Source organism: Microcaecilia unicolor, chromosome 2, assembly GCF_901765095.1.
Source record: "Microcaecilia unicolor chromosome 2, aMicUni1.1, whole genome shotgun sequence".
In the NCBI taxonomy this organism is placed as follows: Eukaryota; Metazoa; Chordata; class Amphibia; order Gymnophiona; family Siphonopidae; genus Microcaecilia; species Microcaecilia unicolor.
In genome coordinates, this window is record NC_044032.1 from 12,142,081 (window position 1) to 12,157,073 (window position 14,993).

At 40.4% G+C, this 14,993-nt stretch overlaps 1 protein-coding gene across 1 annotated transcript in view; it reads left to right on the forward strand.

Moving 5' to 3' along the window:
- LOC115462771 (myosin-IIIa-like) overlaps positions 1-14,993 on the forward strand; it is a 207,468-nt gene that overhangs the window by 172,591 nt on the left and 19,884 nt on the right. The window contains exons 25-26 of the mRNA XM_030192758.1: positions 6,373-6,554; positions 14,470-14,559. Of these exons, the coding sequence (XP_030048618.1) occupies positions 6,373-6,554; positions 14,470-14,559 (272 nt within the window). The remainder of the gene's footprint in view (positions 1-6,372; positions 6,555-14,469; positions 14,560-14,993) is intronic.

The following is a 14,993-nucleotide window of genomic DNA, read 5'->3' on the forward strand; positions in this document are numbered from 1 at the left end:
ACTGAAGAGGACAGTACAAATAAAAAAGTAGCACATATGAATTTATCTTCTTGGGCAGACTGGATGGACCGTGCAGGTCTTTTTCTGCTGTCATCTACTATGTTTACTATGTTTGGTGGTCCAGGAAACAGATGTGATTTTATGTTTCTCTTATTGTACTATGTTGTTTTGACTATAATGTTTTTTTTAACCTGTTTTATTGTTCTATTTTGTTTTAAATTGCTTTTGGATGGCTTTGTCTACATTTTTATAATGAACCTCTTCTCCCCATGTCTCGGCATGGAAATTTTCCTATCATGTGCATCATTTCTTCCTCCAGAAGAGGAGAGATGTGGTGGCAAAATGAGTGATAACAGACAGTGAAAAGTTGATCATCAGCCGAATAGATAAGGACAACAGTCTAAGGTTCATTAATAAGGTTTTATTGATTGGAGATTGGAGACTTGACAAACTGTGTTTCAGCCACAGGCCTGCCTCATGGGTCGAAGATGATATAATTGAAATATATTTAAAATATATGGTAAAAGGACTTCAAATGCACATGTTTGAAAACAATGTAGAAACAAACAAAAGATCAACTTCACTGCATACACAACTGATAATCATCAAAAACCCACTCAGCAAAGAAAGGCACGTGACCTTTTTTTGAGTGAAAAGGGGAAAATGCATATGAAAAGTTTTGGTTTTGCCACAAGTGTAAGACACACAGCGCAAAAAGTAGTCATAGACATCAAAAACCCCAAACACTTTTTTAAATGTGTTTTTCTTTTGAAATGTGAAAAAAATATTTTTAGTCTTTTCTTAATAAACCAAACTACAGCATGCTAACATCAAAATATGAATCACTTATCTTAAGCACGCTGTCCAGTTCATGTGAAGGGTGGTAGACCTCTGCTTCCAGAAAGAACAAATGTGCGGTCCCAACGGTTCCGTTTCGCTCCGTTTCTTCAGGGAACCACACCACAGACCATTGCGATTCTGGAAACACAAAAAATGAATTGAAAATGGCCATGAACTGAAAGAATAAACCAAACAGTCACAAGAAAGCTAGAGGGTTAACTTCCCACTGCCTCCGTACTGGCAAACATCAGGGCAGGGTAGACGGCTGATTATAACCCGTCCATATCCAATCACAGGTTGCCACGTGGTCCTCAGCTGATTGTTGCACAGCCAATCACAATCAAACAAGAACGTTCAATGACGTTTGTCAAAAATTGAAAAAAATAGAAAAAATAAATCAAAACATGAAAAATCACACAATGAATCATATGCAAAATAAGATCATAAAAAGGCAGCCAATGCAACGTGGAGTTCAATCCATCCGGTTCTAAAGAATGTAAACGGTAAATCCAACGTTTTTCTAATTGCAGTAACAATTATAAAAACAAATTGGGTAAAAAAAGATTATCATCTAAAGTCAGCATAAAGCAATTGTAGTATATAAAACATGTATATTAAAGGATATACACACATATAAAGGAATATGTAATAATGACTACTACTACTACTACTTAACATTTCTAAAGTGCTACTAGGGTTACGCAGCGCTGTACAATTTACATAGAGGGACAGTCCCTGCTCAAAGAGCTTACAATCTAGAAGACAAGTGAACGGTCAAGGGGCAGTCAAATTGGGGCAGTCTGGATTTACTGAACAGTAAGAGTTAGGTGCCGAATGCAGCAATGAAGAGGTGGGTTTTAAGCAAAGACTTGAAGATGGGCAGGGAGGGGGCTTGGCGTATGGGCTCAGGAAGGTTGTTCCAAGCATAGGGAGAGGCGAGGCAGAATGAGTGGAGCCTGGAGTTGGTGGTGGTGGAGAAGGGTACTGAGAGGAGGGATTTGTCCTGTGAACGGAGGTTTCGGGCGGGAACGTAAGGGGAGATGAGGGTAGAAAGGTAGTGAGGGGCTGCAGACTGAGTGCATTTGTAGGTGAGTAGGAGGAGCTTGAACTGTATGCGGTATCTGATCGGAAGCCAGTGAAGTGACCTGAGGAGAGGGGTGATATGAGTATATCGGTTCTGGCGGAATATAAGACGTGCGGCAGTGTTCTGAACGGATTGAAGGGGGGATAGATGGCTAAGTGGGAGGCCGGTGAGGAGTAAGTTGCAGTTGAATACAGTTAAATAGCTTGATATGCGGTTGCCAGAACAATGTAAATAATTGATTTAAAAATATTATGACTAAAGTATAAAAACAAAGTGATACGTCCTGTGTAATAATTACATAATCAAGAATAAATGTGATTGGATGAAATTAGATAAAAATCTGTTAATGAAACCATCATCAGTGTATCATTTTATAAATGTAAAATACAAGTCGCTTAATTAGACCATGCATTGTTTGATTTTTTTCTTTATATTACGGTGACGCCCTTGTGTCTTCATTTCTAAGGTAAGTTATCATATTACATCAAATACAATCTGTTTACCGGTGTTCTTTTCTTCTGTATTGCAACTAGTCCTTACCGTTCACACAGGATTAAGTATGTTTCAAATGTACATTACATATGAAATGCATTGCTCATTTTGTAGGGGGTCACTTACTACTTTATACTCGCGCGTGGTCCAGGTATTTTGCGCATGTTTTTAGTCTGTAGGTCTATGCGCACTATTTCACTCTTTCCACATAACCAAGTGCACATATAGACCGGCTGAGCTTCTCCGCATCACACGTTCTCTTTTTAATAACAAGAACGGTTTGTATCACTTACCATACTTTTAAGAGTAATTACTGGTGCCAAATCGCAACTCGGACTGTGTTTTCCTTTCCGCACAAACTCGTTAAAATAGTCTATTTGCCTCGAGCCATATACTCTGTTCAGTTACTTTTACACTGTACGATACAGGATATATCACGTCTTAAATCTTTCTTCCTGTTTCACTTAAGTCCGTTCAGTTTCAGACGCACCATGTTCTGCTTGTTTCATCGTTTTCAGCATAGATCCTCATCACACGCCCATGTCCCCTATTTTGAGCTTAATAATGAATCACCTTATTTTGATGTTTGTCCTAAGCAGATTGTTTGTTCACTTATTTCCATTTATACAGACCAGATTTTCATCCTGACATAGAGTACATTGAAGTCGTCAGACACCCCAAAGGTTTACAAGGTCATAAGCACATAAGCACCGCCATACTGGGAAAAGACCATGGGTCCATCAAGCCCAACATCCTGCAATCTTGCAATTTCCAGCCATATTTTTTAGGGTTCAACCTAGTTTTTTTTTAATATATTACATTTTATATTCAATGTACAACATATTGCATAATGATTGCCTAACTGGTATGTTGTTATTTTGTTATGTACTGCACTACTAATGTTCTTATTATACAGTTTAGGTCCTAAATTATTTTATTACCAACATTTTTAATAAGCACTGATTCCTCTATATGATGTATTTAAACATTTCTAAAAGGTAATCACATTTAACTTTTTTCTATTTTATATTAATAAATTGATACATTGGTGATGATTTAACAGATTTTTATCTAATTTCATCCAGTCACATTTATACTTGTTTATGTAATTATTACACAGGATGTCACTTTGTTTTTATACTTTAGTCATAATATTTTTAAATCAATGTGTTGCATTGTTCTGGCAACCGCATATCAAGCCATTTAACTGCATTCAACTGCATTTATTATTACACATTCTGGAGGAGATTCTATACATGGCACCTAAAAAATTGTTCCTGATATCGGCTCACATCCATTTATGCCAATGAAAACATGGTGTAAATCTCAGCGCATAGATTTAGGCGCACTGAACATTGTTCTATAAGTAGGCGCTTAAATTTTGGAATGCCCATGAAACGCCAATCATAGCCACACCCCTTTTTGCCTCCACTCGTTAGAAGTTTGGTTCACATCGTTACAGAATTTTTATTTATTTATTTGTTACATTTGTATCCCACATTTTCCCACCTATTTGCAGGCTCAATGTGACTTACATAGTACTGTAAAGGCGATCGCCAATACCGGTATGAACAAATACAGAGTGATGTTGTGGTAGAGTACAGTTCATGAGTGACACACATTAGGGAATCGTAAGGAGGAAGAGTTAAGTTATGTCCAGTACAAGCTTTGGTTTCGTTGTGTTGCAGGGTTCAGGCATTTAAGTTGGATCGGTAGGGTATTTCTTTTTGAACAGGTAAGCTTTAAGTAATTTCCGGAAATTTCGGTGGTTGTTTGTTGTTTTCACAGTGCTTGGTAATGCATTCCATAGTTGTGTGCTTATATAGGAAAAGCTGGATGAATAGGTTGATTTGTATTTGAGTCCTTTGCAGCTTGGGTGGTGGAGATTTAGGTATGTTCGTGTAGATCTTGATGCGTTTCTGGTTGGTAGGTCTATGAGGTCTGTCATGTATCCCGGGTCATCTCCGTAGATGGTTTTATGAACCATGGTGCAGATTTTGAATGCAATGCGTTCTTTGAGTGGCAGCCAGTGCAGTTTTTCTCGTAGGGGTTCGGCACTTTCGAATCTCGTTTTTCCAAATATAAGCCTGGCTGCTGTGTTTTCAGCGGTCTGGAGTTTCTTTATGATTTGTTCTTTGCATCCTGCGTAGATTCCATTGCAGTAGTCCAAATGGCTTAGTACCATGGATTGCACCAAGTTGCAAAATATTTCCCTCGGGGGAAAAAAGGTTTCACTCGTTTGAGCTTCCACATTGAGTGGAACATTTTCTTTGTTGTAGCTTTCACTTGGCTCTGTAGCGTGAGATTTCGTTCAGTTGTAACTCCGAGAATTTTCAGGCTGTCTGAGATAGGGAGGTTGTAATCTGGGGTGGTTATGTTGGTGGGTTTGTTCGTGTTGTATTGGGATGAGAGGATGAGCCAGTGTGTTTTTTCTGTATTAAGTGTAAGTTGAAATGCATTCACCCATGAGTTCATGATGTTTAGGCTGAGTTTGATTTCATTGGTGATTTCAGTTAGATCAAGTTTGTAAGAGATGTATATTGTGACATCGTCTGCGTAAATGAAAGGGTTAAGGCCTTGATTGGATAAGGACTTGGCTAGTGGGGTCATCAGATTGAAAAGGAATAATGATGGTGGTGATCCTTGGGGTACTCCACAGTCTGGTTTCCATGGTGATGATATGTTCAAATTTGATTTCACTTGATATGTTCTAGTAGTGAAGAAACCCTTGATCCAGCTAAGTACACTTCCGCCAATCCTGAAGTATTCTAGGATGTTTAGTAGTATATTGTGGTTTACCATGTCAAATGAATAGACATGTCGAATTGTAGGAGAAGTACGCTTTTGCCTATTGCAATTTCTTGTTTGAATTTGGTTAAGAGAGTGATTAGTACTGTTTCGATGCATCTAAATTGTAATCAGTGCCAATTAGTGCTCGTTATTGCTTGTTAAGTGCTGATATCGGCGCTGATTAAGTTATGCTCGGTGTTATAGAATCCATGCCAATTTTGGCACCTAAATCTCAGCACACTATATAGAATCTGGGGTCTATGTGTGAATATCCTTTGATATACAAGTTTTATATTACTATTGCTTTACACTGACATTATATGATGACCTTTTTTACTCATTTTGTTCTTATAATTGTTTCTACATTGTTTTTATAAATGTACATTTAAAGTTCTTTTATCATATATTTTAAGTATGTTTCCATTATATTTATCATCTTAGACCCTTGAGGCTGGAACACAGTACTGTGTTGAGTCCCCAATCAATAAAACCTTATTAATGAACCTTAGACTGTTGTCCTTGTCTCTTCGGCTCATGGTCAACGTCCCACTGTCTGCTATCGCTTTTGTGTCTTCCATGAGAATTTAGTGTTCTTCCACCTTGTGGGAAAATGATCACCAGTTGAGAAGCCTTTGTCTATCCTCCCCACCCCTCCTTTTCCATTCCATGTTTGACATACTCCGTCACACAGCCGTCCTCAATGACTGCTGTCTGGTTAATGTGTACTTACTTACTCCATTACACACTGTGAGTATCAGATTCCCTTTCTAAATGGAAGCAGAAAGCTCTGGGGCATTTAATTTGTATCCACTGCCCATGAGCTGGTGAAAGTTTGGGATACCTTCCTGGGGTGGTTGGTGGAGACTAAACCAGTAATGGAAGTTATGAGATCTGGAAGCATAAAGGAGGATCTTTTGTTGCTAAAAATGGAGAGGAGAAAGTACACCGTAGCGATGTGTATTTAAGTGTTCAGAGCAATAATTGTAATGATGCAGACAACCCTCTGGCTTTTGAGATAATCCATGATAAAGTTTTCAAGTATAGTTTGATCTTGATATACTGCTCTAGAGCAAACTAAAGGCATTTCAAAAATAGATTCTTGACGTAATGATAATGTGAACCATTAAATATTAATGCCTGGCCATGTTAATTTCCTCCACTGACAGCTGACCCCCTTTGATAATGCCCTGACCTTTGGTGGAGGATCCCTGCAGCAGGCACAAGGGGAGGCAGAGAGGCAGCGGAGCAGGCGCACAGCAACCTTGCGCTGGTTCAAGGAAACTCAGCTTCGCAAAGTGATCGCCAATGGCAACTTCCCAACTTGGCTGCATGGCATGATTAGCCGCCGGTGAGTCTGTGCACACCATATCCTGACTGTTAACAGCCCCCTCGTCCAGAGGAGTGTGAACTAATGACCAGTAACTTGGAATTTATTATTGGCAATGTCCAGTGAACTAGGTAATAATTATTTCCAAGCAAGGGAGAAGTAATTGCTGGTAATGTCTTTTTCCATAACTAGCAGTTTTGTCCTCTGCTTGTCTGTGCGAAGGGTATTGGCTGGTAATATTCCTCTCCCCATGACTAGCAATGTTGTCTTCTGCCTGCATATGAGGAGGGTAATGGCTGCTAATACACTTTTCCCCATTACTAGCAGTGTCGTCCTCTGCTCGTCTATGAGTTGGGTAGAAGTTGGTAATACTGTCTCTTCTTCCAGGGTGAGAGTGGCCTGTGCTGGCATTGCCTCTCCCTCCCCAAAAGTGAAAAATGCTGTGGATTATTATTATTCACTAACTATTTAACAGTGTATTGGGTAGTAAAGTTAACTGGAGTGGAGAAGTGGTTCAGTGATTAGCAGAAGGCTGAGAAATAGCTTCTCCCATTGCCACACTATGATCTTGGACAAATAACTTAACCCTCCATTGTCTTAGGTACAGACTTAAATTGTGAGCCCACCCAGGGACATAGATATACTGATTTTGCTTGTAACTTGCTTTGGTTTCAGATGTAAAGAAGGTGAGTAATAAATATACTATACTGTTATTTCTATACTGCAGTAACCAAAATTAGTTCTATGTGGTTTACATCAAGACATCATCACAGGCATACCTGAGGGAGACTCAGTTATCAAAAGGAGCAGTCATTCACATTGAATATTGTGCCTTACAAATACATTTTATCAAAAAGGAGGAAAAGATCTCAGAGGCAGTGTATGGATTCTTATCTATCTGGGATAATCGTAATCTCAACAGATATATATATAATCATTGGCCAAAAACCTCCATTTCCTCTTTAATGCTTTTATTGCTTTACTAAATATATTTTTTTGGTTTTATCTTTTCTTATAAAAAATATATTTCAAACATTGGTCATTATAATATCAGATTTAGGTGTAAAGGGCCATATTCTATAACTATGCGTGCAAATTTTGGAACGCCCATGAAATGCCCATTTCTATACCTATAACCACACCCCTTTTTCTCTACATAGGTTAGAGTTTAGGCGCAGTTCATTACAGAATACACTTAGCGGGTTGTGCCTCACCAATTTGCTTCATTTCTTTGAAGGCGTGAATAAACATGAGTGCAGGAAACAAACCACATCTTGGAATCCCTATGGATTGAAATTCCATGTGTAAAGGGGAAAAGGATAGTGATATGAGTGTACTACCGTCCACCTGGCCAGGACGAGCAGACGGATGTAGAAATGTTAAAGGAAATTAGGGAGACTAACAAACTGGGCAACACAATAATAATGGGTGATTTCAATTACCCCGATATTGACTGGGTAAATGTAACATCAGGGCATTCTAGGGAGGTAAAATTCCTTGACAAAATCAAGGACTGCTTTATGGAACAGCTGGTACAGGAACCAACAAGAGGAGGAAAAATTCTAGACCTTAGTGGCGTGCATGAACTGGTGTAAGAGGTAAAGGTTCTGGGGCCACTTGATAACAGTGATCATAATATGATCAGATTTTATATCAGCTCTGGAGTAAGTAAACCCAGGAAATCCAATACTTTAGCAAAGGTCAAAAATTTACATCTTGCGTGGATGGTGTTCAAAAATACTATCCTGGAAGCCCAGGCCAGTTATATTCCATGTATTAAAAAAGGAGGAAGGAAGGCCAAACGACAGCTGGTATGGTTAAAAAGTGAGGTGAAAGAAGCTATTAGAGCTAAAAGAAAGTCCTTCAGAAAATGGAAGAAGAATCCGATTGAAAATAATAAGAAACATCATAAGGAATGTCAAGTCAAATGCAAAGCGCTGATAAGGAAGGCAAAGAGGGTTTGTGAAAAAAAAAAGATTGCGTTGGAGGCAAAAATACATAGTAAAACCTTTTTTTAGGTGTATTAAAAGCAAGAGGCTGGTAAAGGAATCAGTTGGACCGCTAGATGACTGAGGGATAAAAATGGCAGGGAAGACAAAGCCATAGCAGAGAGATTAAATGAATTCTTTGCTTCGGTCTTCACCGAGGAAGATTTGGGAGACATACCGGTGCCAGAAATGGTATTCAAAGCTGATGAGTCAGAGAAACTGAATCAAATCTCTATAAACCTGGAGGATGTAATGGTGCAATTTGACAAATTGAAGAGTAGCAAATCACCTGGACAGGATGGTATTCATTCCAGATTCCAGAGTACTGATAGAATTGAAAAATGAACTTGCGGGAACTATTGTTAGTAATATGTAATTTATTTATTTATTGCACTTGTATCCCACATTTTCCCACCTGTTTGCAGGCTCAATGTGGCTTACAAAGACCTGTTATGGCATCGCCATTTCAGGGTACAAAAGATACAATTGGTGTTACAACTATAACAAGGATAACAAGACGATCTGTTCAAGTAATTATAGAAAGAAGATACTCAGAATAGGGGAGGAGTTGTGATGTATTGTAGTTAGTTATGGATTCGCATGGTAGGCTTTGTTGAAGAGAGAGGTTTTCAGAGATTTGCGAAAGTTAATTGTTTCGTTAATTGTTTTCAAGTTATTTGGTAGTGCATTCCACAACTACACATCCTTGAATACTTTGGAATCAGAGGCAATGTCCTCAAGTGGTTCAAAGGCTTCCTAACCACACAATCTTACCAAGTAATATCTAACTCTGCCACCTCAGACACATGGACATCTGAATGTGGAGTCCCACAAGGATCCCCCCCTCTCGCCGACCCTCTTCAACCTAATGATAACACCCTTGGCCAAATTATTATCCAATCAAAACCTCAATCCATACATCTACGCAGATGACGTAACGATCTACATACTGTTTAAACAAGATTTAATGGAAATTACCAACGACATCAACCAAGGTTTCCAATCATGCATTCATGGGCGGATGCATTTCAGCTGAAACTTAACACAGAAAAAACGCAATGCCTTATACTTACCTCACAACATAACACGAACAAATTCACCACCATAAACACACCAAATTTATCCCTTCTCGTATCCGGATACATTGAAAATTCTTGGAGTTACCCTTGACCGGCATCTTACACTTGACAATCATGTGAAAAATACAACTAAAAAGATGTTCCATTCGATGTGGAAACTAAAAAGGATAAGACCATTCTTCCCGAGGACCATCTTTCACAACCTAGTACAATCACTAGTGCTTAGTCACTTAGACTACTGCAACGCACTTTACGCCGGCTGTAAAGAGCAAATCATCAAGAGACTGCAAACTGCCCAGAACACCGCAGCTAGACTCATATACGGAAAAACAAAATATGAAAGTGCTAAACCCCTGAGGGAGAAACTACACTGGCTTCCACTTAAAGAATGCATCACATTCAAAATATGTTCTTTAGTTCATAAAATCATCCACGAAAATGCCCCAGCCTACATGTCAGATCTGGTAGACCTGCCGCCCAGGAACACTAAAAGGTCATCTCGAACGTTCCTTAATCTGCACTTTCCCAGTTGTAAAGGCCTAAAATACAAATTAATGCATGCGTCTAACTTCTCCTACCTGAGTACACAGTTGTGGAATGCATTGCCGTGCAGCTTAAAAACTACTTATGAACTAACTAACTACTGCAATGGAATCTACGCAGGATGCAAAGAACAAATCATAAAGAAACTCCAGACCGCTGAAAACACAGCAGCCAGGCTTATATTTGGAAAAACGAGATTCGAAAGTGCCAAACCCCTACGAGAAAACTTGCACTGGCTGCCACTCAAAGAACGCATTGCATTCAAAATCTGCACCATGGTTCATAAAACCATCTACGGAGATGACCCGGGATACATGACAGACCTCATAGACCTACCAACCAGAAACGCATCAAGATCTACACAAACATACCTAAATCTCCACCACCCAAGCTGCAAAGGACTCAAATACAAATCAACCTATTCATCCAGCTTTTCCTATATAAGCACACAACTATGGAATGCATTACCAAGCACTGTGAAAACAACAAACAACCACCGAAATTTCCAGAAATTACTAAAAACTTACCTGGATTTTCAGAAGGCGTTTGACAAAGTACCTCATGAAAGACTCCAGAGGAAATTGGAGAGTCATGGGATAGGAGGTAGTGTCCTTTTGTGGATTAAAAACTGGTTAAAAGAGAGAAAACAGAGAGTAGGGTTAAATGCACTTTTGGTCTGTCCCAGTATGGCAACATTTATGTAAAGTTTCTCCATTTTACAAAAAAGACTGGAGTTAGTTTATATACAGAACAGCACAATAATGAGGCCCATTTTGTCCATTGCAAATTTTGTACACATTGCAACATCACAGAACCAGAAAAGCACTGTGTTCTTGACCTTAAGAGGTTATGATCATCTGGGAGATTTCTATTTGACCCAGTGAAAAGCTCAGTGCAAGGAAACTAGATTTAGTGGTAAGAGAGAAAAACAGCAAAATAGCATTGACCATAGAGGTGTCGGTCTCAAGTGATTACTCTGCGAATCAGGTGGAGAGGTAGCAGGGCTGAGCCTGGATATTTAATGCTGGCGGCATTGAATATCTGGTTTATCTTTGGGCGCTAAGAACATAGCCAGCAAAGTCCATATTGAGCGCTGGCTGGCTAAGTTCATAGTGGCCAAAGATAAACCTTTTAAACTTAGCCGGCAAAGCACTGAAAATCGTCAGATAACCGGTTATATCTCGCAATATAATTGTCTATCCACTAAGCGCTAACCGGCGATATTCACGGGAGATAGCAGGTTAACTACTATTGAACCAGTAGGTGGAGTTTCTGGCCAGTTAAATGGTTTTGAATTTCGGCTGGACTGTAATTGTGGGGCGAGCATCATTTTAATCGTCTGAAGACTGCCTGACGAGGTGAGGACAAGTGGAGACCAACTATTGGCTTAGTAGTCACAGCAGGAAGTAGCCAAGGATTTTTAAAGAGCAGATTGCCTGAGCCACTGGACTCCAGTCTTTTGGTGGTTAGTCGATTTTCACACCCTTAAAAATGTATCAGGGATTTTTGTTCTTTTGGTTTGTATTATTTTTTCACTGAATATTTTCTATTGCCTTTCCTTTTTGCTTGTGTTAAATAAGTGGAGAGAGGGTACTTAAGAGCCTTTCGTCTGGTAAATGTTTTGTTTTCAATCAGGTTTTAAAAAAAATATTACTTATTTTCTTTGATGACCTGCCTCACCAAAATAGCTTGAGGCAACTTACAAAATAAACATTAAAACCCATTAAACATTAAATCATTAAATCCCATTAAACATTAAATCCCATAACATTTTTGTAGCTTTTCTTTGAAGCGGTGCAAAGAAAAACTACAAAAATGGTATTGGATTTGCGTTACAAAATGTATGAAGAGCGACTTGGTGACCTTAACATGTATACCCTGGAGGAAAGGAGAAACAGGGGTGATATGATACAGATGTTCAAATATCTGAAAGGTATTAATCCGCAAACGAACCCTTTCCGGAGATGGGAAGGCGGTAGAACTAGAGGACATGAAATGAGGTTGACGGGGGTAGACTCAAGAAAAATGTCAGGAAGTATTTTTTCATGGAGAGGGTGGTGGATGCTTGGAATGCCCTCTCACGGGAGGTGGTGGAGAGGAAAACGGTAACGGAATTCAAAAATGCGTGGGAATCCTGTTCAGAAGAAATGGATCCTCAGAAGCTTAGCCGAGATTGGGTGGCAGAGCCGGAGGGGGAGGCGGGGCTAGTGCTGGGCAGACTTCTACGGTCTGTGTCCTGAAAATGACAGAACAAATCAAATCAAGGTCAGGTATACACAAAAAGTAGCACATATGAGTTTACCTTGTTGGGCAGACTGGATGGATCGTACAGGTCTTTCTCTGCCGTCATCTACTATGAGTATAAAACAAAATATAGAAATATTACACAAGAAAAACACAAGAAAACGAAATAGATATGAAGAATAATATTTGTTTTTTTAAAGTAATAAAACTAGATAAAATATTTATCATTCCACAAGTTCACCCTATCCAGCTTATAATTGAAAAAGAAAAACGCCTATATTGCGACCCAAATCGGGAGATAGACGTTTATCTCACAAAAACGAATAAAGCGGTATAATCGAAAGCCAAATTTGGACGTTTTCAACTGCACTCCGTCGCGGATGCGGACAAAGTTGATGGGGGCGTGTCAAAGGCATGGTGAAGGCGGAACTGGGGCGTGGTTATCGGCCGATCAGAGATAGGCGCCTTTCGCCGATAATGGGGAAAAAATATGCGTTTTTAGCGAGAATTTAGGGCACTTTCCTGGACCCTGTTTTTCCACGAATAGGGCCCCAAAAAGTGCCCTAAATGACCAGATGACCACTGGAGGGAGTCGGGGATGACCTCCCCTGACTCCCCCAGTGGTCACAAACCCCCTCCCACCACAAAAATATGCCGTTTCACAACTTTTTATGTTCACCCTCAAATGTCATACCCACCTTCCTGGCAGCAGTATGCAGGTCACTGGAGCAGTTATTAGGGGGTGCAGTGGACGTCAGGTAGGTAGACCCAGGCCCATCCCCCCCCACCTGTTACACTTGTGCTGGTAAATGGGAGCCCTCCACACCGCCCCCCAAACCCACTGTACCCACATGTAGGTGCCCCCCTTCACCCCTTAGGGCTATAGTAATGGTGTAGACTTGTGGGCGGTGGGTTTTGAGGGGGATTTGGGGGGCTCAACACCCAAGGGAAGGGTGCTATGCACCTGGGAGCTCTTTTACCTTTTTTCTTTTTTTTTTGTAAAAGTGCCCCCTAGGGTGCCCGGTTGGTGTCCTGGCATGTGCACTACGAATCCTGGCCCCTCCCACGAACAAATGCCTTGGATTTATTCGTTTTTGAGCTGGGCGCTTTCATTTTCCATTATCACTGAAAAACAAAAACGCCCAGCTCACAAATTGTCGAATAAAACATGGACGTCTATTTTTTTCGAAAATACGGTTCGGTCCGCCCCTTCACGGACCCGTTCTCGGAGATAAACGCCCATGGAGATAGACGTTTTTGTTCAATTATGCCCCTCCTTGTATCCTGATTTATGAGAAAATGTTGGTACGTATTTAATGCCATTTGGAATGTGCAAGAGAGAGTTTTGTGATGAGCAATTCCACATCCGTACTTTCCTTATGTAACTATTTACATGTGAAATAAAGTTTTAAAAATACTGCACTAATGAAAAAACTGCTAAAAACCACAGGTGAATAAGCGGCTGCTGTTTGTCAGTGGTTTTTTTTTTTTTTAAACACTAGCTGTGTTCAGTCTAATGGTTAGAGAGATGGACTGGGAACTGAGAAGTCCAAGTTCAAATCCCATGGTGGCTCCTTGTGGCCTTGGGTGAGTCACTAACCCTCTGTGTCTCAGGAGAAGGTAACGGCAAACTGCTCTGGTATCATGCCAGGCAAACCACGAGGTGAGGTCGCCAGAAGTGAACTGTGACTTGAGGGCACATCTGGATCTGGAAAAGTGTAGATCGCTTTTGCCGGAATCCAATTAAAACACAGACAGCAGCTGAATATCGTTTTATAGAGAGAGAGATGGCATTCCTTTGCTGCACTGTAGCAGTATCCAGATAGTGCGACTGAAAATTCACAGACTGGGTCTTGTATGTTTGCTGCAGCTGCTGAACCTAGAATCCCTTTGAATATTGGGCTGTTGGTCACATGCTGGTATCATTACATGAGCCCCTCTGGGGAGCTGGGCTGAAAGGAGTCGCTCATAACCAGTTTTCAGCTCAACCCCTTTTTCTCTCCAGCAGGGGGCAGTATAACGATAGGGTCTGGCTGAAGACAGGGGTCACTGCTTATTCACAGACATTTCTTTTCATTTCAGGGAAGCTGAGGACCTTCTGTCAGGAAAACCCCAGGGATGTTTCATGATCCGTATAAGTCAAACCAGAGAAGGATACACTCTAACCTACAGGTACAAAGAGTAACCATAGATGCCCTAACCTACAGGTACAAAGAGTAACCACAGACACCCTAACCTACAGGTACAAAGAGTAACCACAGACGCCCTAACCTACAGGTACAAAGAGTAACCACAGACGCCCTAACCTACAGGTACAAAGAGTAACCACAGACGCCCTAACCTACAGGTACAAAGAGTAACCACAGACGCCCTAACCTACAGGTACAAAGAGTAACCGTAGACACCCTAACCTGCAGGTACAAAGAGTAACCGTAGACACCCTAACCTACAGGTACAAAGAGTAACCGTAGACACCCTAACCTACAGGTACAAAGAGTAACCGTAGACACCCTAACCTACAGGTACAAAGAGTAACCATAGACGCCCTAACCTACAGGTACAAAGAGTAACCGTAGACACCCTAACCTACAGGTACAAAGAGTAAC